Source organism: Salmo salar, chromosome 19 (genome assembly GCF_965601325.2).
Source record: "Salmo salar chromosome 19, fSalSal1, whole genome shotgun sequence".
Taxonomy (NCBI): Eukaryota; Metazoa; Chordata; class Actinopteri; order Salmoniformes; family Salmonidae; genus Salmo; species Salmo salar.
Genome location: NC_138309.1, coordinates 25,700,245 through 25,725,235, shown reverse-complemented (window position 1 = coordinate 25,725,235; position 24,991 = coordinate 25,700,245). Strand labels below are relative to the sequence as shown.

The 24,991-nt window shown below is 43.0% G+C and overlaps 2 protein-coding genes across 4 annotated transcripts in view; one reads left to right on the top strand and one right to left on the bottom strand.

Moving 5' to 3' along the window:
• LOC106578582 (LYR motif-containing protein 4B-like) overlaps positions 1–20,916 on the top strand; it is a 78,439-nt gene extending 57,523 nt beyond the window's left edge. For 2 of the 3 annotated variants that reach the window (XM_045702158.2, XM_014157570.3), the window contains exon 3: positions 13,023–13,887. In XM_045702158.2, coding sequence (XP_045558114.1) covers positions 13,023–13,032 — 10 coding nt within the window. In that variant the 3' untranslated portion in view covers positions 13,033–13,887. Of the gene's footprint in view, positions 1–13,022; positions 13,888–19,112 lie in introns of those variants that run through there. The other variant, XM_082965663.1, reaches the window with a different exon arrangement.
• Positions 20,917–21,190: 274 nt separating this feature from the next.
• Positions 21,191–24,437, bottom strand: LOC106578584 (protein phosphatase 1 regulatory subunit 3G-like). Its single transcript, XM_014157571.3, has one exon. The coding sequence runs from the start codon at positions 23,522–23,524 to the stop codon at positions 22,682–22,684; it is 843 nt and encodes a 280-aa protein (XP_014013046.1). The 5' UTR covers positions 23,525–24,437; the 3' UTR covers positions 21,191–22,681.
• Positions 24,438–24,991: the final 554 nt, after the last annotated feature.

Here is a 24,991-nt window from a genome sequence, read left to right as displayed (position 1 = left end):
ATCTGGGGAAGGGTACCAAAATATTTCTGCAGCATTGAAGGTCCCCGAAGAACACAGTGACCTCCATTCTTAAATGGAAGAAGTTTGGAACCACCAAGACTCTTCCTAGAGTTGGCCGCCCGGCCAAACTGAGCAATCAGGGGAGAAGGGGCTTGGTCAGGGAAGTTACCAAGAACCCAATGGTCACTCTGACAGCTCCAGAGTTCCTCTGTGGAGATGGTTGTACTTCTGGAAGGTTCTCCCATCTCTGCAGCACTCCACCAATCAGGCCGCTATGGTAGGGTGGCCAGACGGAAGCCACTCCTCAGTACAAGGCACATGCTAGCCCAGTTGGAGTTTGTCAAAAGTCACCTAAAGGATTCTCAGACCATGAAACAAGATTTTCTGGTCTGATGAAACCAAGATTGAACTCTTTGGTCTGAATGCCAAAAGTCACGTCTGGAGGAAACCAGGCACCGCTCATCACCTGCCCAATAACATCCCTACGGTGAAGCAAGGTGGTGGCGGCAGCATCATGCTGTGGGGTTTGTTTTTCAACTGCAGGGACTGGGAGACGAGTCAAGTTCAAGGAAAAGATGAACGGAGCAAAGTATAGAGAGATCCTTGATGAAAACCTGTTCCAGAGCACTCAGGACCTCAGACTGGGGCGAAGGTTCACTTTCCTACAGGACAACGACCCTAAGCACACAGCCAAGATAACGCAGGAGTGGCTTTGGGACAGATCTCTGAATGTCCTTGAGTGGCCCAGCTAGAGCCCGGACTTGAACCTGATCGAACATCTCTGGAGAGACCTGAAAATAGCTGTGCAGCGACGCTCCCCATCCAACCTGACAGAGCTTGAGAGGATCTGCAGAGAAGAATGGGAGAAACTCCCCAAATACAGGTGTGCTAAGCTTGTAGCGTCATACCCAAGAAGATTAGAGGCTGTCATCGCTGCCAAAGGTGCTTCAACAACAAAGTACTGAGTAAAGGGTCTGAGTACTTTAATTTATTTATTTATTAAGAAGGAAAGAAATTCCACAAATGAACTTTTTAACAAGGCACATCTGTTAATTGAAATGCATTCCAGGTGACTACCTCATGAAGCTGGATGAGATAATGCCTAGAGTACATGTATGCAAAGTTGTCACCAAGGCAAAAGGGTGGCTACTTTGAAGAATCTCAAATATATTTTGATTCAACACTTTTTTTTTGTTACTCCATATTTCATAGTTTTGATGTCTTCACTATTATTCTACAATGTAGAAAATAGTTAATAAATACAAACCTGGAATGAGTAGGTGTCCAAACATTTGACTGGGGTGTGTGTGTGTGTGTGTGCATCTATCTATCATTTTTATTTAGAATTTCATGTAAAATCTTTTTTTCTTGTCTATTACTATTCTTCACTTTGTCAGGTATTTGTATGTTTTCTGTGGACCCCAGGAAGAGCTAATGGAGATCCTAATAAACTAAACTAGCAACCTTCTATTTTACTGGCCGACTCCCCACCAGTTTGCTTCAGATGAGGTATTGCAATACTGTATTCGATTTTCAATAGCAAAATAGAAAACACAAAGTAGACTAAATTCTTTGCTACTTTAGAACCCACTTTATTTTTTTGAAATTGTTATTTAACCTTTTATTTTATCAAGGTGTCATACGACATAGTGTGTACTACAGCTTGAAAAATACATTTTGGACTGTTTTCCTCAAGAAATTAATTTCCCAACCCATATGGTCTACCATGTAGGGAACCATGGAGAACAGGCACACCAAAGTGTTTATTCCACTAATTGAGGTGTGTATTAAAGGCACTCGACTATTAGAGGCAGAGTGTCAGAATCTAGAGGTACCACAAGTTGTGGCAACCCTGGACAGGTTGGGAGGAGGAGACAAATAGAATGTCAGCCAGGCACAGAAGTCTGAGGAAAGCCCCATTTCAAAACAACAAAGGGCATCCCTTCCTTGAGGAGAGCAATACGGTACAAACCTTCTCAACTTTCCAACTTTGTTAGATGAGGAATTGGTATTATAGTGGGGGAGGGAACAATGTATTTTTAAGGTCTTTGAATGGGGCTGAGGTTTTTTCTTTGTATTTTCCACCGTTGGGTGGTTGCGCTTTTGAGGACCATCTTCCCCCCACTTCAAAAGTTTTCCCTATCTGATACATGGCCAGCTGTTTGCATGTCTTTGAAATTTGCTGGAAACATCTGGCTTCTCACCAGCTGTGAGGAGAGTAAATATAGAAGAAGCACTAGGAGGTTGGGAAACTCAGGTGAATTTAACAAGATAACGGGTCCCCACGCCTCATCCTAGCCTTAAACACTCCTGTTATTCAACTCCATGGGGTGGGTAGCAGCATCTGGTACCCCCTATATATTTGCTGAAGGACGAGGGCATGCCCATCACAGGTGCTTCCCTGGGGTGCCAGCCACCCAATGCCTTGCTGATGTCAGGGAAAAATACATCTGCAGTACCACTCAACATTGGCCCCAGGTGCAAGCAGAACTGGCACACTTAGAGGGCATGAGGTTGGTAGACTGTATGGATGGCACAGAGCAATGGTAGGAGCGTAGAGCAGGGCTGGCGTTATGGTTGGCCATTAGGGGGCCTGGCCCACCATACTGTACCTCCTTGCCCGTACAAATAAAATGTATTGATCATTTATTTGGCCAAGGCTCGCGTCAACAGAAAAAGACTAATCAATCTCCGTTAAAGCATCCGAGCGAGCGAAACAGCACACCTCTGTCTCAGTATGTATGTGTAGACCATGCGTTATTTCTTATGCTGTCTGGACCAAAATAGTATGGCATGTCATACTATTTCTGGCCAGACTTCATCAGATACATGGGCTTACATATAGTGAGACGGGCGCTGTTTCGCCCACTCGGATGCTTTCTCTGAGAGTTTCAGCATAGAGGAAGAAGTGACGCAAGAGGGCTCACTCGCTCGCCAAAATCTGTCCAGAATAAGCCCAATGCATTTCTATGGGCATAATATGCAGACCTAAATTTGTCTTCTACCTACCCGCCTTTGGGAAAATGACTTTTGTAATTACCCCGGTCCAAAAAAATAAAAATACTTTACCAGAGAGCATGACTTAGCCACAGAGGATCATTGCTTCTTAGTTGTTTTGCTGTGGATTTTTTCAAATCACAAGTGTGTAGGCCTATGCCTATTTGGGAAGCCTGCAATTTGGGCAGTGGCGTGAATTCATGGCTCCTAAAAATTGAACAATAAAAACATACATTATTTTGTATCTTTAATCGCTGTATTTCATAAATGTCCTTCAATTGGCAAGAGGCTGAAAGTATCTCACATTGTACATCTGAAGCAGAGAATAGCTAAACTCACATCATTTGAATATTGTTGAGCTACAGTTGAAGTCGGAAGTTTACATACACCTTAGCCAAATACATTTAAACTCAGTTTTTCACAATTCCTGACATTTAAAAATTCCCTGTCTTAGGTCAGTTAGGATCACCACTTTATTTTAAGAATGTGAAATGTCAGAATAATAGTAGAGAATTATTTATTTCACCATTTCTTTCATCACATTCCCAGTGGGTCAGAAGTTTACATACACTCAATTAGTATTTGGCATTGCCTTTAAATTGTTTAACTTGGGTCAAACGTTTCGGGTAGCCTTCCACAAGCTTCCCACAATAAGTTGGGTGAATTTTGTCCCATTCCACCTGACAGAGCTGGTGTAACTGAGTCAGGTTTGAAAGGCCTCCTTGCTCGCACACGCTTTTTCAATTCTGCCCACATGTTTTCTATGGGATTGAGGTCAGGGCTTTGTGATGGCCACTTCAATACCTTGACTTTGTTGTCCTTTAAAGCCATTTTGCCACAACTTTGGACGCATGCTTGGGGTCATTGTTCATTTGGAAGACCCATTTGCGACCAAGCTTTAACTTCCTGACTGATGTCTTGAGATGTTGCTTCAATATATCCACATAATTGTACATTCTCATGACGCCATATATTTTGTGAAGTGCACCAGTCCCTCCTGCAGCAAAGCACCCCCACAACATGATGCTGCCACCCCCGTGCTTCACGGTTGGGATGGCGTTCTTCGGCTTGCAAGGCTGCCACTTTTTCCTCCAAACATAAATGGCCATTATGGCCAAACAGCTTTATTTTTGATTCATCAGACCAGAGGACATTTCTCCAAAAAGTACGATCTTTGTCTCCATGTACAGTTGCAAACCGTAGTCTGGCTTTTTTATGGCGGTTTTGGAGCAGTGGCTTCTTTCTTGCTGAGTGGCCTTTCAGGTTATGTCGATATAGGACTTGTTTTACTGTCGATATAGGTACTTTTGTACCTGTTTCCTCCAGCATCTTCACAAGGTCCTTTTGCTGTTCTGAGATTGATTCGCACTTTTTGCACCAAAGTACGTTCATCTCTAGGAGACAGAATGTGTCTCCTTCCTGAGCGGTATGACGGCTGTGTGGTCCCATGGTGTTTATACTTGCGTGCTATTGTTTGTTCAGATGATTTAAAAAATTTTTTTTTTAGGTATTAGCTGATTTCTTCTGATTTTTCCATGATGTCAAGCAAAGAGGCACTGAGTTTGAAGGTAGGCCTTGAAATACATCCACAGGTACTCCTCCAATAGGCTAATTGACATCATTTGAGTCAATCAGAAGCTTCTAAAGCCATGACATTTTCTGAAATTTTCTACGCTGTTTTAAAGGCACAGTCAACTTAGTGCATGTAAACTTCTGACCCACTCGAACAGTGAATTATAAGTGAAATAATCTGTCTGTAAGTAATTGTTGGAAAAATGACTTGTGCCATGCACAAAGTAGATGTCCTAACCGACTTGCCAAAACTATAGTTTGTTAACAAGAAATTTGTGGAGTGGTTGCAAAAATGAGTTTTAATGACTCCAACCAAGTGTATGTTCTGTATATGTTCTCAATAAAAAAAGTATACCAGTAGATGTATGAGGCTAAACTGTAAGCCATATTTTCTACATTATTTTTCTAACATATAAAATTTTGTGCAAACCCAGTCCTTGTATTCTAGGTACAGTACTGTACATGAAAATAAGGAGCAGTCAAATTGTAAGCCAAATTAAAAATGACAAAAAGTAAAATAATGACGCGTGGGGAGTCTTGTAATTCCACCTTTTTTTTATTTGCTGAGAATGATTTTAGGGTACTGAGACAAAATCAGAACGTCAATGACATGGTGGAGGATTGCAGAGATTGTTGATGGTAGGTGAAGAGCGATTTGCACAACAATGTTTCTAAGTCAAAGCCACAATTTATTTTACCCAAAGTACCCATTAATTTGTTCATTTTACACAGAGGTGGAAAAAGTACCCAATTGTCTTACTTGAGTAAGAGTATAAATACCTTTTTAATAGAAAGTTACTCAAGTAAAAGTGGAAGTTACTCAATTCTAAGTATTTGGTTCTAAATATACTAAAGTGTCAAATTCCTTAGACTAAGCACCATTTTCAAGTTTTAAAATCTATGGATAGCCAGGGGTACACTCCAACACTCATACATCATTTATAAAAGATGCATTTGTGTTTAGTAAGTTCACCAGATCAGAGGCAATAGGGATGAGCAGGGATGTGCTCTTGATAAGTGAGTGAATTTGACAATTTCTGTCCTGCTAAGCATTCAAAATGTAACGACTACTTTTCGGTGTCATGGAAAATGTATGGAGTAAAAAGTACATTTTCTTTAGAAATGTAGTGAAGTAAAAGTTGCCGAAAAATATAAATGGTAAAGTACAGTTACCCCCAAAAATGACTTACCCTCTACGTCCCCCTCGGGACGGTTGAGCTAACGTAGGATAATGTGATTAGCATGAGGTTGTAAGTAACAAACAAAAATCACAGGACATACAGTAGACATCTGATATTGGCAGAAGGCTTAAATTATTTTTAATCTAACTGCATTGTCCAATTTACAGTAGCTATTACAGTGAAATAATACCATTCTATTGTTTGAGCTGAGTACACAGTTATGAACTTAGTTATTAATAAACCATTTGGGCAGTCTTGATGCAACATTTTGAACAGAAATGCAAGGGTTCATTGGATTGGTCTAAAACTTTGCACATACACTGCTGCCATCTAGTGGCCAAAATCTAAACTGTGCCTGGGCTGGAATAATACAGGATGGCCTTTCTCTTGCATTTCAAAGATGGTACAAGAAAAATACCAAAGAAATACAAAAAACCGCTTGGTTTTACTTTATCTTTTACCAGATCTAATGTGTTATTCTCCTGCATTAATTTTACGTTTCCACAAACTTCAAAGTGTTTCCTTTCAAATGGTATCAAGAATGTGCATATCCTTGCTTCAGGTCCTGAGATACAGGCAGTTCGATTTGGGTATGCCATTTTAGGTGAAAATTGAAAAAGAGGGGTCTGATCCTTTAAGTTTTAAGTAGTACTTTTTAAGTATTTTTACTTAAGTACTTCACACCACTGATTTTACATGTACTGTAGGCCTACGTATTTTACAGGAAGTGAGCTATAATGATCAATGCCATGACTAGGGCGGTGGCGGTCATGCCATTTTGTAAGCCGGTGATCAAGGTAACTGACCGTTAATTAACATAAACACATTTAGCATCTCCTGGCTTCCACGCATAGCCTACAAGCCACTGATGCAGACCTTTTGGAACATCTACATTTTAAAAAGTCTAAATCCATCACAATAAATGATATGAAGAAAATGTATTCTATTTCAGAAGAACAGAATAGCGTACTCGGAGTTGTCCTTATGTTAAGCCCTGATCTGACTATGCCATATGGCTGTGGGCTACACTTGTTCATTTAGCAGACAAGATTTGCTTAGAATTCTGTGGCATTATTTTATAGTATGAAGAATACAATTTAACATAGCTGAATAAAATAGAAATTATATTTTCTCCAAAGGATTTGCGGGAGTCTGGACATGCAGCTATTCTGTGTTGAGCAGTTAACAAAGAAACATGTACTCCTATATGCTTAATTTAGAGTTATTTATGTAACGTTAGTTGTGATACAAATGTTGGGGCTATATGTTTTGATACATTGTAAGGCTGAATGATGCGACTAATGATTTGAAAAAAGTTGAACGGCATGAGCTCTGCTTTTTTTTTGCGCAGGCTGTATACACTTCATCAGTCTCTCATTCAATTTTACAAGAACTTGATAATGCATCAAATTTCTCAACTGCATCCCCTTTGTGTGGCCATAATGCACCCTAAAAAAATCCATTCCTTTTGCGGCTAGTGGCCGTTGTGCCCTTGGGTTGAATATAATAATTATAATTCCCTTCTCCCGGCTGCCTGCTGAAGCACCTCACTCACATGACTCTCCATCACGTGATCTGCCGTAGAAAAATTCTTATTGAAATTCTCGATTATTGTAGATTTATCTGTGGTGACAGTGTTTCCTAGCCTCAGTGCAGTGGGCAGGTGGGAGGAGGTGCTCTTATTCTCCATGGACTTTACAGTGTCCCAGAACTTTTTGGAGTTTGTGCTACAGGATGTAAATTTCTGCTTGAAAAAGCTAGCCTTTGCTTTCCTAATTGCCTGTGTATATTGGTTCCTAACTTCCCTGAATAGTTGCATATCGCGGGGGCTATGTGATGCTAGTGCAGTACGCCACAGGATGTTTTTGTGCTGGTCAAGGGCAGTCAAGTCTGGAGTGAATGGATGGGGCATGCTTATTTAAGATGGTGAGGAAAGCACTTTTAAAGAATAACCAGGCATCCTCTACTGATGGAATGAGGTCAATATCCTTCCAGGATACCCGGGCCAGGTTGATTAGAAAGGCCTGCTCGCTGAAGTATTTTATGGAGCGTTTGACAGTGGTGATAGGTGGTTGTTTGACCGTGGACCCATTACGGACGCAGATAATGAGGCAGTGATCACCGAGATCCTGGTTGAAGACAGCAAGGTGTATTTAGAGGGCAGGTTGGCCAGGATGATATCTATGAGTGTGCCCGTGTTTACGGATTTAGGGTTGAACCTGGTAGGTTCCTTGATAATGTATGTGAGATTGAGGGCGTCTAGCTTACATTGTAGGACGGACAGGGTGTTAAGCATATCCCAGTTTAGGTCATCTAACAGTACAAACGCGGAAGATAAATGGGGGGCAATTAATTCACATATGGTGTCCAGGCCACAGCTGGGAGCTGTGTGAAAATCAATATTCCAAACGTAGTCTGGGACAGTTGTGGGATGCGATTAGATTATTGCAACCACTAGCATCAAAAAACCTGTTTTAAGCAATGAGCCTGATGCAACATATGAGAGCATTTTAACTTAAAATGTTGATACACTATTAGGCTATTTCTTCACATTGTAAGCTCGGCAATGCGCACACGGCAGTAGGCTATTAGCGCGAATGTTCCAATAGCAGGAAAACACAATTCTCCAAAGTGACCACAAATGCGATTTATGCATTATGCGAAAGGTGCATTTTTATGGTGGAAAATTCTTACTCAAACTTGAAACTCACACACTGCGTATGTACAGTGCCTTCGGAACGTATTCAGGTCCTTTGACTTTTTCCACATTTTGTTACATTACAGCCTTATTCTAAAATGGATAAAAAAAATTAAAAAGAAGCAAAAACCATATTTTTTTTTAAAATTTTAGCAAATGTATTAAAAATAAAACGCATACCTTATTTAGATAAGTATTCTGACCCTTTGCTATGAGACTCGAAATTGAGTTCTGGTGCATCCTGTTTACTTTGATCATCCTTGATGTTTCTACAACTTGGATTCCACCTGTGGTAAATTCAATTGATTGGACATGATTTGGAGAGGCAGACACTTGTCTATATAAGGTCCCACAGTTGACAGTCCATGTCGGAGCTAAAACCAAGCCTTGAGGTCGAAGGAATTGTCCGAGACTGAATTGTATCGAGGCACAGATCAGGGGAAAGGTACCAACAAATATCTGCAGCATTGAAGGTCCACAAGAACACAGTGACCTCCATCATTCTTAAATGGAAGAAGTTTGGAACCACCAAAACTCTTCCTAGAGCTGGCTGCCCGGCCAAACTGAGCAATCAGGGGAGAAGGGGCGTGACTAAATGGTCACACTGAATTTAACTGTCTAATGACTCTTGACCGCCGGTGTGGTGGTAATACGGTCACAGTAACAGCCCAAGTCATGACACAGGCACAATGAAAGAGCCAAAAGCTATAATATAATCATGTTATCATACCAGAATCCAATTGGTAGCATATTACATGGAAAAAGTCATGATTAATGTATCTTTACAATGTAATGTGTTTACTGGTGATTTCACAATTTTAATTTAGTCAACACATTCACAAATTGTGGCTGTGATCAGTTTTTAGGTTTGGGTTGATTTGAGTTTTCTAGCTAGTAAGCAGCCCAAGCAAACATCGTTGTGCATATCTTTTTTCACCCACCATCAACACCAACAATCTCTATAATCATCCTCCATGCCATTGACCTTCTGATTTTGTCTCCGTATTCTAGCAAAGCGACATCATATAGAGTTGGAAAACCAGACCCAGCAATGCTTGACTTTCCTCCATATGTTTTGGTTTTGCTTGCCCGAAACTAATGACCGGTGGAACTATGTTTCATGAACAGGAGATTTTCAAGCAAACATCTGCTCCTCACCAGATTGAGTAATGGCAGCGGTAGCCATATGTAATTTGCATCAAGTTCTACCGCTCCTCTGGCAGGGTTCTTGCCACTCACCTTCCCACAATCCACTGCGCTTTGCTCCACGTTCCCCCATTTGAAAATGAATGGGGCCGGAACGTCGTCTGACACATTCAGAAGTGGTGAAAACCCTTTACAGCCTACTACAAAATAGCATATAGAATACAATCCAAACCAGTACTCTGTTGAAAAGGCTTGGTCTTTGTACAGTTGGACAGGCAACAGTGTTGAAGTCTTTCCCCAATACTTTAATGTCCAGACAGAAAGCAAGACCCCCAAAATAACACCAAGGCCTTTGGCATCACTTTAGTTTGTTATAAGCCAGGTAAAGGGAAAGGAGTACACTGCAATATTCTGTGTTTTTTTTTTAAATCCAGCAATATTAACCAGTACAAACTGTAACACAGTAATGAAGAAGATGGCAAAAAGAAAACGGGTGCCTGTTGCGAAGGCCTGGTAGGTTTATAAACCTGCTAGGGTAATGTAGCTCTGCACTTTTAAACCAGCCATAAGCAGGTGCAAACTTTAACACAGGCCTTTAACAGGCCTTGTTGGTTTATATATCCACGTCCAGTAGATGGCTGTGCTCCCTGTTCTGGCTGTGGCAGCCGTAGGGGGTTCTGACGGATGGCTTGTGTCAACAGAACACAGGCATATTTACACAGGGGCGGGGCTCTGCGAAATGGATCTTAATGCTCCTCTTTGCTGAGCCATCCCTTTGAGAAATGAACAGGCGCAGCCTTAGCCGACCTTGCATATGTTCGCTCATTTCTCTGTCACAACTTCCTTTCCCGTGAGGGCAGCAAGTTGCCCGCATTTTACCAGCCGGGCTTTTAACAGATGGCTTCATTGACTCACTTTGAGGCATCTTTAATGTTGAAGCCATATATTGTGTTTAGCCCCAGTGTCAGTCAGTGTTTGGGGAAGGGGATACCTAGTCAGTTGCACAACTGAATGCGTTCAACCGAAATGTGTCTAACGCATTTAATCAGAGAGGTCTGAATCAGAGGTGTGGGGGGCTGCCTTAATCGACGTCCATGTCATCGGTGCCCGGGGAGCAATTGTTATTGGGGGTTAACTGCCTTGCTCAAAGGCAGAACGGCAGACCTTTCCTCTTGGGGGAATTGAACCAGCGATCTTTGGGTTACTGGCCCAATGCTCTTAACCGCTAGGCTACTTGCATGAGAAGAGGGAGGGATGAGCTGCTTTGGTTCTGTTGATACAGCAGGTTAGGAAGTGTTTGTGTGTGCGTGTATGTGAACTCAGCAAAAAAAGACGTCCCTTTTTCAGGACACTGTCTTTCAAAGATAATTAGTAAATATCCAAATAACTTCACAGATCTTCATTTTAAAGGGTTTAAACACGGTTTCCCATGCTTGTCCAATGAACCATAAACAATTCATGAACATGCACCTGTGGAACAGTCATTAAGACACTAACAGCTTACAGACGGTAGGCCATTAAGGTAACAGTTATGAAAACTTAAGACACTAAAGAGGCCTTTCTACTGACTCTGAAAAACACCAAAAGAAAGATGCCCAGGGTCCCTGCTCATCTGTGTGAATGTGCCTTAGGCATGCTGCAAGGAGGCATGAGGACTGCAGATGTGGCCAGGGCAATAAATTGTCCGTACTGTGAGATGTATAAGACAGGGAGACAGGACAGACAGCTGATTGCCCTCGCAGTGGCAGACCACGTGTAACACCTGCACATGATTGGTACATCCGAACATCACACCTGCGGGACAGGTACAGGATGGCAACAACTGCCGGAGTTACACCAGGAATGTACAATCCCTCCATCAGTGCTCAGACTGTCCGCAATAGGCTGAGAGAGGCTGGACTGAGGGCTTGTAGGCCTGTTGTAAGGCAGGTCCTCAGCAGACATCACCGGCAACAACGTTTCCTATGGGCACAAACCCACAGTCACTAGACCAGACAGGACTGGCAAAAAGTGCTCTTCACTGACGACTCGCGGTTTTGTCTCACCGGGGGTGATGGTCGGATTCGTGTTTATCGTCGGAGGAATGAGCGTTACGCCGAGGCCTGTACTCTGGAGCGGGATCAATTTGGAGGTGGAGGGTCCGTCATGGTCTGGGGCAGTGTGTCACAGCATCATCGGACTGAGCTTGTTGTCATTGCAGGCGTTACAGGGAAGACATCCTCCTCCCTCATGTGCTACCCTTAATGCAGGCTCATCCTGACATGACCCTCCAGCATGACAATGCCACCAGCCATACTGCTCGTTCTGTGCGTGATTTCCTGCAAGCCAGGAATGTCCGTGTTCTGCCATGGCCAGCGAAGAGCTCGGATGTCAATCCCATTGAGCGCGTCTAGGACCTGTTGGATCGGAGGGTGAGGGCTAGGGCCATTCCCCCCAGAAATGTCCGGGAACTTGCAGGTGATTTGGTGGAAGAGTGGGCTAACATCTCACAGCAAGAACTGGCAAATCTGATGCAGTCCATGAGGAGATGCACTGCAGTACTTAATGCAGCTGGTGGCCACACCAGCTACTGACTGTTACTTTTTACTTTTACCCCCCGTTTAGGGACACATTCTTCCATTTCGGTTAGTCACATGTCTGTGGAACATGCTCAGTTTATGTCTCAGTTGTTGAATCTTATGTTTATACAAATATTTACATGTTAAGTTTGCTGAAAATAAACGTAGTTGACAGTGAGAGGACGTTTCTTTTTTTTGCTGAGTTTGTACTTGTATATACAGTATGTGTATTGAGTGCTGATAAGTTAAAAGCTGTGAACAACTTAATACATGGGAATTGTGATTTCGAAGGCTGTGTGTAGGATAGATGAGTATAGTCATCGCCTAATGTTTGAAGTAGCAGGTGACTGTCAATAATATGTGCAAATATACAAAGATGCCCATAGCAAGGGAAAAGTATGCATTTTAATCTGAACTGTGGAACTGGCACCACATTTAAACAGATTGTGCACTCATGAGGAGTCTTGACTGTCTAGATTCCAATTTCACAGCGGACCGTCAGAACAGGTCACCAGACTTTGATACTGTAGGTCAATGTTGTAACTTGCAGTATCGATGAACCGAGCTTTGATCCCACAGTTCAGTATGGATTTGTCAGACATCTGCCTACAGTATTCATCTGAACCACTAAAATGTTGTGGGGAAATGAAGCCCAGGTTGTCTGACAACCTCCAACAACCAAGTTTTATTTTAGGGCACGCAAATGCTCCCTATATAGTGATGTTTATTTACAAAATCAATCAGATTTGCAACACATTCGTTGTGATTGCCAACACAACTTATCCTAACAATTTGTATGGACGACATATCAAATTATGGAATTCCGGTGAACTTCCCCTTTAAGTCATTTTTTTTCTCCTTTCTCCACAGGTTGCCATAGGCAAGATGTACCCAACCCAGAAGACTATTGTTGAGGGGTAGGGGTCGAAGAGGAACCACCGATGGGCATTGATGGAGTGTCTCAGAACGAGAGGAAACGATGCCCAAGAGACCATGGGAGACGGAGCACTGAACCGCAACCTCACTTTACCTTTCACACAGAAGCTTTATTTTCCAACGCCCTCATTGGATGGATAGGGGGAAAGCCTATGGGTTGAGCCTACTTTTTCCGACATCAAATTGTCCTTTATCTCTAGACCATTGTTCCCAACCCTCCACATTTTTGTTCTAGCCCTGTACTGACACACATGATTCAACTAGACAGGGGCTTGCTGATGTAGTTGATTATTTTAATGTGTCAGTGCAGCCCTAAAACAAAAATGTGGACTATCTAGCGTTCCCCACGAGAGGGTTGGGAAACACTGCCCTAGACATTTTGTGATGGACTGTCTTAGATCTGAAAGCATCAGATAGGCATTAGAAATAATAGTAATAATGCCACCTAGCCTTTCGGTAGGCAATAGAGATTCTACCATATTGCTCACGTGTGTGTGTGTGTGTGTGTGTGTGTGTGTGTGTGTGGTGGGACGAGGCAAGGGGATGGTTGATTTCCGACTTGGCAACTGTGCAGCGTTGACGACGTAACGATTGTCCTTGGTCACTATATACTGTACCCTCTTCACCATACTACAATAATGAGCTTCTTTTGTGATCTGTAAGAGTTGTAACAGTGCCACGGTGTACACACGGCCTTGATTCCCTTGTTATATTTTTCTATTGTGTGTTGTGTATATATGATTTGTCATCATGTAAGATGGTGTATAAACAGATTAAAGAAATGCAGATCTGAATCACATTATTGTCTCCATACACTTGTCATGACTCAGTCGGTAGAGCATGGCACTTGCAATGCCAGGGGTGATGGGTTAGATTCTTGCTGATGCCCCCCATATGTCAAATGTATGCATGCATGACTTTAAGTTGCTTTAGGGAAAGGGGGATACCTAGTCAGTTGTACAACTGAATGCCTTCAACTGACGTGTCTTCCGCATTTAACCCAACCCCTCTGAATCAGAGAGGTGTGGGGGGCTGCCTTAATCAACATCCACGTCTTCGGGGAACAGTGGGTTAACTGCCTTGCTCCGCTTTATGACACTATTATTTTATTATGACAAGTCTTACAATGCATTAAAGCTGCATCATAATACATTATACCTGGAGGCTTTAATTATACCTGGAGGCAAACCCTTTTGTTGGTTTTAGATAAGCAGTGACCTTGTAGTAGACAGACTGGTATAAAGATTCTATTAACACACAAGGATCAAAGTTGAAAGCTCCCACATATGTCATCTCCAAATATTTACAGTACATTTAAGTCATTTAGCAGACGCTCTTATCCAGAGCGACTTACAAATTGGTGCATTCAGTGGAACAACCACTTTACAATAGTGCATCTAAATCTTTTAAGGGGGGGGGGGGTTAGAAGGATTACTTTATCCTATCCTAGGTATTCCTTAAAGAGGTGGGGTTTCAGGTGTCTCCGGAAGGTGGTGATTGACTCCGCTGTCCTGGCGTCGTGAGGGAGCTTGTTCCACCATTGGGGTGCCAGAGCAGTGAACAGTTTTGACTGGGCTGAGCGGGAACTGTGCTTCCTCAGAGGTAGGGGGGCCAGCAGGCCAGAGGTGGATGAACGCAGTGCCCTTGTTTGGGTGTAGGGCCTGATCAGAGCCTGAAGGTATGGAGGTGCCGTTCCCTTCACAGCTCCATAGGCAATCACCATGGTCTTGTAGCGGATGCGAGCTTCAACTGGAAGCCAGTGGAGAGAGCGGAGGAGCGGGGTGACGTGAGAGAACTTGGGAAGGTTGAACACCAGACGGGCTGCGGCGTTCTGGATGAGTTGTAGGGGTTTAATGGCACAGGCAGGGAGCCCAGCCAACAGCGAGTTGCAGTAATCCAGACGGGAGATGACAAGTGCCTGGATTAGGACCTGCGAATGTTGTAGAGCATGAACCTACAGGATCGGGTCACCGCCTTGATGTTAGTGGAGAACGACAGGGTGTTGTCCAGGATCACGCCAAGGTTCTTAGCACTCTGGGAGGAGGACAGAAGGGAGTTGTCAACCGTGATGGCGAGATCATGGAACGGGCAGTCCTTCCCCGGGAGGAAGAGCAGCTCCGTCTTGCCGAGGTTCAGCTTGAGGTGGTGATCCGTCATCCACACTGATATGTCTGACAGACATGCAGAGATGCGATTCGCCACCTGGTTATCAGAAGGGGGAAAGGAGAAGATTAATTGTGTGTCGTCTGCATAGCAATGATAGGAGAGACCATGTGAGGATATGACAGAGCCAAGTGACTTGGTGTATAGCGAGAATAGGAGAGGGCCTAGAACAGAGCCCTGGGGGACACCAGTGGTGAGAGCGCATGGTGCGGAGACAGATTCTCGCCACGCCACCTGGTAGGAGCGACCTGTCAGGTAGGACGCAATCCAAGCGTGCGCTGCGCCGGAGATGCCCAACCCGGAGAGGGTGGAGAGGAGGATCTGATGGTTCACAGTATCAAAGGCAGCAGATAGGTCTAGAAGGATGAGGAGAGAGAGTTAGCTTTAGCAGTGCGGAGAGCCTCCATGACACAGAGAAGAGCAGTCTCAGTTGAATGCCCAGTCTTGAAACCTGACTGATTAGGATCAAGAAGGTCATTCTGAGAGAGATAGCAGGAGAGCTGGCCAAGGACGGCACGTTCAAGAGTTTGAGAGAAAAGAAAGAAGGGATAATAAAATAAAATATCTTATCTGCTTCTGATCAGTATTTTAGGGTGATCAACAAAAGCTGTTTGGAAGTACATGAACAACAAGGGAGGAGACCTGGATTCAAATATGGTTTAAGTAATTTCAAATACTTTATCTGTGCTTGATTGAGCTTGCCTAGCTTAATGGGCCAATAGAATAGTACCAAATGGCAAGTCCCGACCATCTGGCATTCCAGGCAGGCTGCAGTGAACACTCAAAGTACACTGCTCAAAAAAATAAAGGGAACACTAAAATAACACATCCTAGATCTGAATGAATGAAATAATCTTATTAAATACTTTTATCTTTACATAGTTGAATGTGCTGACAACAAAATCACACAAAAATAATCAATGGAAATCCAATTTATCAACCCATGGAGGTCTGGATTTGGAGTCACACTCAAAATTAAAGTGGAAAACCACACTACAGGCTGATCCAACTTTGATGTAATGTCATTAAAACAAGTCAAAATGAGGCTCAGTAGTGTGTGTGGGCTCCACGTGCCTGTATGACCTCCCTACAACGCCTGGGCATGCTCCTGATGAGGTGGCGGATGGTCTCCTGAGGGATCTCCTCCCAGACCTGGAATAAAGCATCCGCCAACTCCTGGACAGTCTGTGGTGCAACGTGGCATTGGTGGATGGAGCGAGACATGATGTCCCATATGTGCTCAATTGGATTCAGGTCTGGGGAACGGGCGGGCCAGTCCATAGCATCAATGCCTTCCTCTTGCAGGAACTGCTGACACACTCCAGCCACATGAGGTCTAGCATTGTCTTGCATTAGGAGGAACCCAGGGCCATCTGCACCAGCATATGGTCTCACAAGGGGTCCCAGGATCTCATCTTGGTACCTAATGGCAGTCAGGCTACCTCTGGCGAGCACATGGAGGGCTGTGCGGCCCCCCAAAGAAATGCCACCCCACACCATGACTGACCCACCGCCAAACCGGTCATGCTGGAGGATGTTGCAGGCAGCAGAACGTTCTCCACGGCGTCTCCAGACTGTCACGTCTGTCACGTGCTCAGTGTGAACCTGCTTTCATCTGTGAAGAGCACAGGGCGCCAGTAGCGAATTTGCCAATCTTGGTGTTCTCTGGCAAATGCCAAACATCCTGCACGGTGTTGGGCTGTAAGCACAACCCCCACCTGTGGACGTCGGGCCCTCATACCACCCTCATGGAGTCTGTTTCTGACCGTTTAAGCAGACACATGCACATTTCTGGCCTGCCGGAGGTCATTTTGCAGGGCTCTGGCAGTGCTCCTCCTTGCACAAAGGCGGAGGTAGCGGTCCTGCTGCTGGGTTGTTGCCCTCCTACGGCCTCCTCCACGTCTCCTGATGTACTGGCCTGTCTCCTGGTAGCGCCTCCATGCTCTGGACACTACGCTGACAGACACAGCAAACCTTCTTGCCACAGCTCGCATTGATGTGCCATCCTGGATGAGCTGCACTACCTGAGCCACTTGTGTGGGTTGTAGACTCCGTCTCATGCTACCACTAGAGTGAAAGCACCGCCAGCATTCAAAAGTGACCAAAACATCAGCCAGGAAGCATAGGAACTGAGAAGTGGTCTGTGGTTACCACCTGCAGAACCACTCCTTTATTGGGGGTGTCTTGCTAATTGCCTATAATTTCCACCTGTTGTCTATTCCATTTGCACAACAGCATGTGAAATTTTTTGTCAATCAGTGTTGCTTCCTAAGTGGACAGTTTGATTTCACAGAAGTGTGATTGACTTGGAGTTACATTGTGTTGTTTAAGTGTTCCCTTTATTTTTTTGAGCAGTATATTTTAAAGATTTCAGATAGTGATACTTCCTGGGTTCAAATTCTAAGACAACTGGGACTGATTACGTTTGAATAATAAGAGGATACTTGATAATGACAGTTTAGTCATTATCAACATGTCATGTACTGTTTAAGAAAAAGAGCATTCCGCATTTGAAACATTTTGTCCATTTCATTGGTTAGTCGGAAGTTTACATACACCTTAGCCAAATACATTTAAACTCAGTTTTTCACAATTCCTGACCTAAGTCCATGTAAAAAATTCCCTGTCTTAGGGTAATTAGGATCACCACTTTATTTTAAGAATGTGAAAAGTCTGAATAATGATTTATTTCAGCTTTTATTTCAACACATTGGGTCAGAAGTTTACATACACGCAATTAGTATTTGGTAGCATTGCCTTTAAATTGTTTAACTTTGGTCAAATGTTTCGGGTAGCCTTCCACAAGCTTCCCACAATAGGTTGGGTGTATTTTGGCCCATTCCTCTTGACAGAGCTGGTGTAACTGAGTCAGGTTTGTAGACCTTGCTCGCACACGCTTTTTCAGTTCTGCCCACATGTTTTCTATGGGATTGAGGTCAGGGCTTTGTGATGGCCATTCCAATACCTTGACTTGGTTGGCCTTAAGCCATTTTGCCACAACTTTGGAAGTATTCTTTGGGTCATTGTTCATTTGGAAGACCCATTTGCAACCAAGCTTTAACTTCCTGACTGATATCTTGAGATGTTGCTTCAATATGTCCACGTAATTTTCCATTCTCATGATGCCATATATTTTGTGAAGTGCACCAGTCCCTCCTGCAGCAAAGCACCCCCACAACATGATGCTGCCACCCCCGTGCTTCACGGTTGGGATGGTGTTCTTCGGCTTGTAAGCCTCCCCCGTTTTTCCTCCAAACATTACGATGGTCATTATGGCCAAACAGTTCTATTTTTGTTTCATCAGACCAGAAAGTACAATATTTGTCCCCATGTGCAGTTGCAAACCGTAGTCTGGCTTTTTTTATGGCTGTTTTGGGGCAGTGGCTTATTCCTTGCTGAGCGGCCTTTCAGGTTATGTCGATTATAGGACTCGTTTTACTGTGGATATAGATAATTTTTTACCTGTTTCCTCCAGCATCTTCACAAGGGCCTTTGCTGCTGTTCTGGGTTGGTGCCCCCCCTTGGGCTGTGCCGTGGCGGAGATCTTTGTGGGCTATACTCGGCCTTGTCCCGGGATGGTATGTTGGTGGTTGGAGATATCCCTCCAGTGGAGTGGAGGCTGTGCTTTGGCAAAGTGGGTGGGGTTATATCCTACCTGTTTGGCCCTGTCCGGGGGTTTCATCGGATGGGGCCACAGTGTCTCCTGACCCCTCCTGTCTCAGCCTCCAGTATTTATGCTGCAGTAGTTTGTGTCGGGGGGCTAGGGTCAGTCTGTCACATCTGGAATATTTCTCTTGTCTTTTCCGGTGTCCTGTGTGAATTTAAATATGCTCTCTTTCTCTTTCTTTCTCTCTCTCGGAGGACCTGAGCCCTAGGACCATGCCTCAGGACTACCTGGCTTGATGACTCCTTGCTGTCCCCAGTTCACCTGGCTGTGCTGCTGCTCCAGTTCCAACTGTTCTGCCTGCAGCTATGGAACCCTGACCTGTTCACCGGACGTGCTACCTGTCCCAGACCTGTTGTCCCAGACCTGCTGGAACCCTGACCTATTCACCGGACGTGCTACCTGTCCCAGACCTGCTGTTTTCAACTCTCTAGAGACAGCAGGAGCGGTAGAGATACTCTCAAAAATCGGCTATGAAAAAGCCAACTGACACTTACTCTTGTGTTACTGACTTGCTGTACCCTCGAAAACTACTATGATTATTATTATTTGACAATGCTGGTCATTTATGAACATTTGAACATCTAGGCCATGTGCTGTTATAATCTCCACCTGGCACAGCCAGAAGAGGACTGGCCACCCCTCATAGCCTGGTTCCTCTCTAGGTTTCTTCCTAGGTTTTGGCCTTTCTAGGGAGTTTTTCCTAGCCACTGTGCTTCTGCACCTGCATTGCTTGCTGTTTGGGGTTTTAGGCTGGGTTTCTGTACAGCACTTTGAGATATCAGCTAATGTAAGAAGGGCTATATAAATAAATTTGATTTGATTTGCACTTTTCGCCCCAAAATACGTTCATTTCTAGGAGACAGAACGCGTCTCCTTCCTGAGCGGTATGATGGCTGCGTGGTCCCATGGTGTTTATACTTGCTTACTATTGTTTGTTCAGGTGAACGTGGTACCTTCAGGCGTTTGGAAATTGCTCCCAAGGATGAACCAGATTTGTGGAGGTCCCCAAAAAATTCTGATGAATTAGCCTATCAGAAGCTTCTAAAGCCATGACATCATTTTCTGGAATTTTCCAAGCTGTTTAAAGGCACAATCAACTTAGTGTATGTAAACTTCTGACCCACTGGAATTGTGATACAGTGAATTATAAGTGAAATAATCTGTAAACAATTGTTGGAAAAATAACTTGTGTCATGCAGAAAGTAGATGTCCTAACAGACTTGCCAAAACTATAGTTTGTTAACAAAAAATTTGTGGAGTGGTTGAAAAATGAGTTTTAATGACTCCAACAAGTGTATGTAAACTTCCGACTTCAACTGTATTCAATAGCCCAATTGATGTCATCTATAGTGCACGAATTGCAGGATTAAAACAACATACCGTGTTGCACTGTTACATCAACATACAGTACCATTTAAGATTGAGATTGTGAAAATGCAAAGTTTGGCTCATTGTCTATAGTCTGTACATTCAGTTCAGTAGGCCAAGAGTCTAAGACTGGACAGTTACATGAACGAGTACATGAACATGCTGTGCGGACTCCAGACCTGAGTTCAAATACTATTTGAAACGTTTTCATATTTGAACACTGGTCTATGTGGATGTTGTCCGGAGATATTCTTATCACTGCAGAGCTGCAGCCTGGAAACCAGCCATTCTCTGTTGACAGAGTAAACTCCACGTGATTTGCTGATTTGCCTCTTGAACTTTGGTCAGGGGACAGGTACGGTATAGGACAACAACCCTGACAACCACCAAGTAGCACTACACTAAAGGCTATATGACAGGCCAAACAAGGGAAGTGACATCACTGGCATCAGTAGTGTGCTGCTCACATACCCACCAGCAGTATTCCAAACACACTGGGAAAGTTCTGACTGTAGAGAAAGCAGTGGAGGAGTTTTGATAAGGTGATGTCATCATAGAGATTCTATGTAATTATATGGATGTTATAATGTCAAATAAGTTTCACATTAAATGTATTACTGAATAATGTAATTGGCCTATGTATGACTTCATAGCTACGTAGATGTGCAATATATGCTTTATAATATGATATGCAGTTGACGTAAAGCATGACCAAGTTCCACCCCCCAAACATGTAGAATATATACAATTCAGTGATAGCTGTAATTTGGACAGCAATGCTGTCTGCCAACAGGCACTGTGTCATGCTAACACATAGAGCTCTGTTCTTCTCATGAATTGAGGTAAACCAGTGCTCTACAGAGAACAGTAAATACATGTTTTACAATATGTGCCACGAACCTGCTGCCTCTTAGACCATTTTATTCAAATGAAAGTGTATTGGTTGTGTATACAGATACGCAGATGTTATACCAGGTGCAGCAAAATGATTATGTTACTAGCTCCAACAGTAGAATAAAAAACATGAGCTGGCGCACACCCAGAAAAATTATTTTGTGTGGAGATGCTGACTGATGGCGATTTAACTATGAACTAGCTCCAACAGTGCAGCAGAATGTCTGGCAAATACAATAGAAGTACACAAATAATCAAAAAATATATAATCAAGAATTGACGAGTACAATTAACAATCCAGTGTAGATATTCACTGGTCAAGATCAACAAGCCTTTCACTGTGTAGCCATCCACACCAATATAACAGATTGCTCATTAATCTTTCCTTGGTGTCCATGGGAGTACAAACAATAATGAATGGTTCGTGGCAGAGAACTCTGACAGATTTAGCTTCTCACATGATTTTATAACTAGGATAAATCACATATTTTCAAACTGCAATATGCTGGGCCCTGAATCAAAGGCTATGACTGAAATGGTACACTACTTAAGATCAGCCCTTCCCTTTAGTGTAATGCTTTTGACCAGATATCAAAAACATTGCACACTAGGTCAAAAGTAGTGTACTCTTTAAGAAATAGGCTGCCACAAGTTTAGCGTTATCTTTTACCGTTGATTCACATAGGATTAGGTGGTGCACACTGTATGAGTTGACTATATGAAGTACAGTGCCCAGCGCTTATAAGTATGACAATGTGTACAGTGCCAAGGACATTGTGCATTTAAGGATGTTTACATCGCGTATTCTATGCTTTTCTTTTAGCACTAAATTGATTATTTGATTCAGTCATATTAGCGGAGTGCACTGTACTGCAATTGTTAATATGGCAGAGAACATTCACAATGATGAAACTGATTAACACAATTCATAAAAATATCTGAATTCATAAGTCATTACAATTCACAACTCAGCACAGTAGGATAGCTCTCCTTCTGATTAGATTACATGATATGCAAATATTATGTAGAACAGGTGAAGTCCCCTTTGATTACAGGTATTTGTACTGTCATGTCTCTTAAAATACTTAATTGGCAGTCTTTTAGTATGGTCTTGGGTATGTGCAGTCCCCACTGGCAGTGTAGCTGATAAATGTTCATCAGTCATTCACGGATCCTAATGGCAATTTTTGTGTTATTAAATGCTGTTCCAGAAAAGGTCAAAATACTCAACTGGACAGATGCAAACTTGGCAACTCCATGTTTTACTTTTAAAAAGGATGGATCTGAGTGGTTCCCTTGTTTGGTTCAAAGTTAGCACATCAATCTTCAGTAGGCCTAGTCGTAATAATCATTATGAACGCATAACCACCTTGATAATAACACGGTGGGGCCAGATGTAAAGGGAAAAATACTAACTTTATTGAAAAGTATATATCAATCCACGTGATAGAGAACACTTGTTCAACGACACCAACTTTACACACGTGCATAAGAGCGCGTTTCAAGTAGCGTGAAATGCCGCGCTCTCGTAGGTCACCATACCTGTACAGTGATACTTCAAGGTATAGTTTTGTCCATTGTTGTTATCCCAAAACTCGCCCTGGTCATTCCTGATGTACACGGCGAAGTGCACCGAAGAAGTTGGGTCTAGGAACGGAGGTGTGTACAAGGTAAAGGTATAACGCTCACCGACAATATTGTCATCCACAGGCATGGGTATCGCCTGCGCGTCCACGGAAGACAGCCACTCGTTGAACGTATACCTCACACCAACTTCCCTCTTACAACAACTTTGAATATTTGTCCGAATCTGCCCACGGACGTCAAACCGGGTGATGGTCACCTTCTCCAGGTTGACGTGGCGCTGCAATACCGTGGTTTCAAAATGTTCAGACTCAACTGGCATCTTGAAAGTTGGGATGAGACGGTCCATGGTCAAGGTGGATTGAAAGTTTATGCACAGGTCCCCAATTGGATACTCTCGGTCCTGCGGTTGAGGGGGGAAGCTCTGCAGTCTTGAAAATACCTTGGAAGGGATTTGCGGGTCTTCTGTTGTGCTGAAGTGCTTCACACTTGTCAAATCAAGCCCCATGGAGTCTGCGAACTTCACCCGTTTTCGGCCGTTATTGGCTATTTCTTCAAAAAGCGTAGCTTGCTTTGGGTACGCGGGCAGGGATTTCGCTCTTTGCCTGTCTTTCATATACATTTCTGGCGGTTCCAATAAGCCATCTTTCAACTCATCATCACCATTCTCCGTTGGCTCCTCATCAATTCCCGATAGCATGGTTATACCTGAATTCGGAGAACACTGTTTGGAATCAGGCAGGAGGCCTGAATCAGACATATTGGTAATGCGTGCGTTATGAATAAACACTGTTCCAATGATGGTGTTTACATTCCCATGGAACTTCTCAGTTAGTGTGATACGCCCATTTAAAAGCTCATCATCCAACTCTGCCTGTTTCTGTGTTCAGCATCAGTAATGCGATCTCATGTCACGTCATTGCAACGTAATAGAGAGCACTATTAGATGCGGTAAAAAGGAGGCAATGGAATGATGACGATCCATTGACCAACTTGGCTTGCGTTTAACTAATCTGATCTAACAAAGTGGATATTCGTCAAATCCGTCATGATTTATGTATTGTAACAGGCCCACAATGTGCTTACCTAAGTCCGAATTGGATATAGTTGGCTGTTTTCGCTGCATAACATGTAGAAGTTGTCACTTTTCAGGTTTAGAAGAAGTGACTGCAGTTTGTATAAGCTAACATGCATAAATCTTTGATGGTAGTAGTCAATGTCGTTTTGTAATGCAGTTGATTGGTAAGGATGACATAAACATGCTTTGGGGTTGACATCTATATAAGCATTATGCTCCGTTTTGTACCTCAACATAGTGTGAAATACACAAACAATAGCCTAAATGTAGGTTAATTTTGTTGGGGGTAATGGGGAGATTCAGGATCTTTCCCCCATGGCACTTTCCCCCACATATTTCCATGGCAATTCCATAGTTTTTTTGTAGGCAGTAACTCTGCAATGGCTTGTTGGCCAAAGCCTATGGGGAAATTAATGGGGGTTTTGTCTGTTTTTTTATTTTTATAAACACCAAGAAATAAGGTTTGTGGTAACACAGGCTTACGAGATCTTATACATTTTGTTCTATTTATGTGCTTGTTTTGGTTGGATAAATGCTTAAAAATTCACATAAAGTTGTTAGGTTTTGTTCTAACGTAACTTTATGAATTATGAAGCATTTATGCGCTTTATGTGCGTGTTTTGATTGGATAAATGCTTTAAAATTCACAAAGTCATGTTAACGGACTGATATTATATCATTGAACAAAACGTATAAGATCTCCTAAGCTTACAAACAGCTCACCTGCACAGCACGCTGGAGGGTGTGCTAAAGAGGCATTAGGGTATTGGGCTATAAAGTCATCAAATTATTCATTATCAAAAATGTCATTATTCAATATTAACAAATTAATATTTGAATGCCAACATCTACATGTAGTTTGGTGACAATATAATACTGTAGGCTATTTTTGCATCAGACAATAAATAGACCCACATTCGAGACCCTTTCAAAGCCTTGATATGAAAATAACCTAGTAACCTTATAAGCATAATAAAATAGGCCTATACTTGTTTGTTGCTCATGAATGATCAATACTGTGATTTCAGCCACAAAAATCAACAAAATTGCATTGATAAGTGATAGCCTTCTGTAGTTCCAGTTGCATCACAGTAGACAAAACCTGTCACAAAATCCAAATAGGTCCTCTGCACGGACATCATGCCATGA

Coding starts and splice junctions, on each gene's coding strand:
- LOC106578584 (XM_014157571.3), bottom strand. CDS start 23,524: ATGTCTGATTCAGGCCTCCTGCCTGATTCCAAACAGTGTTCTCCGAAT.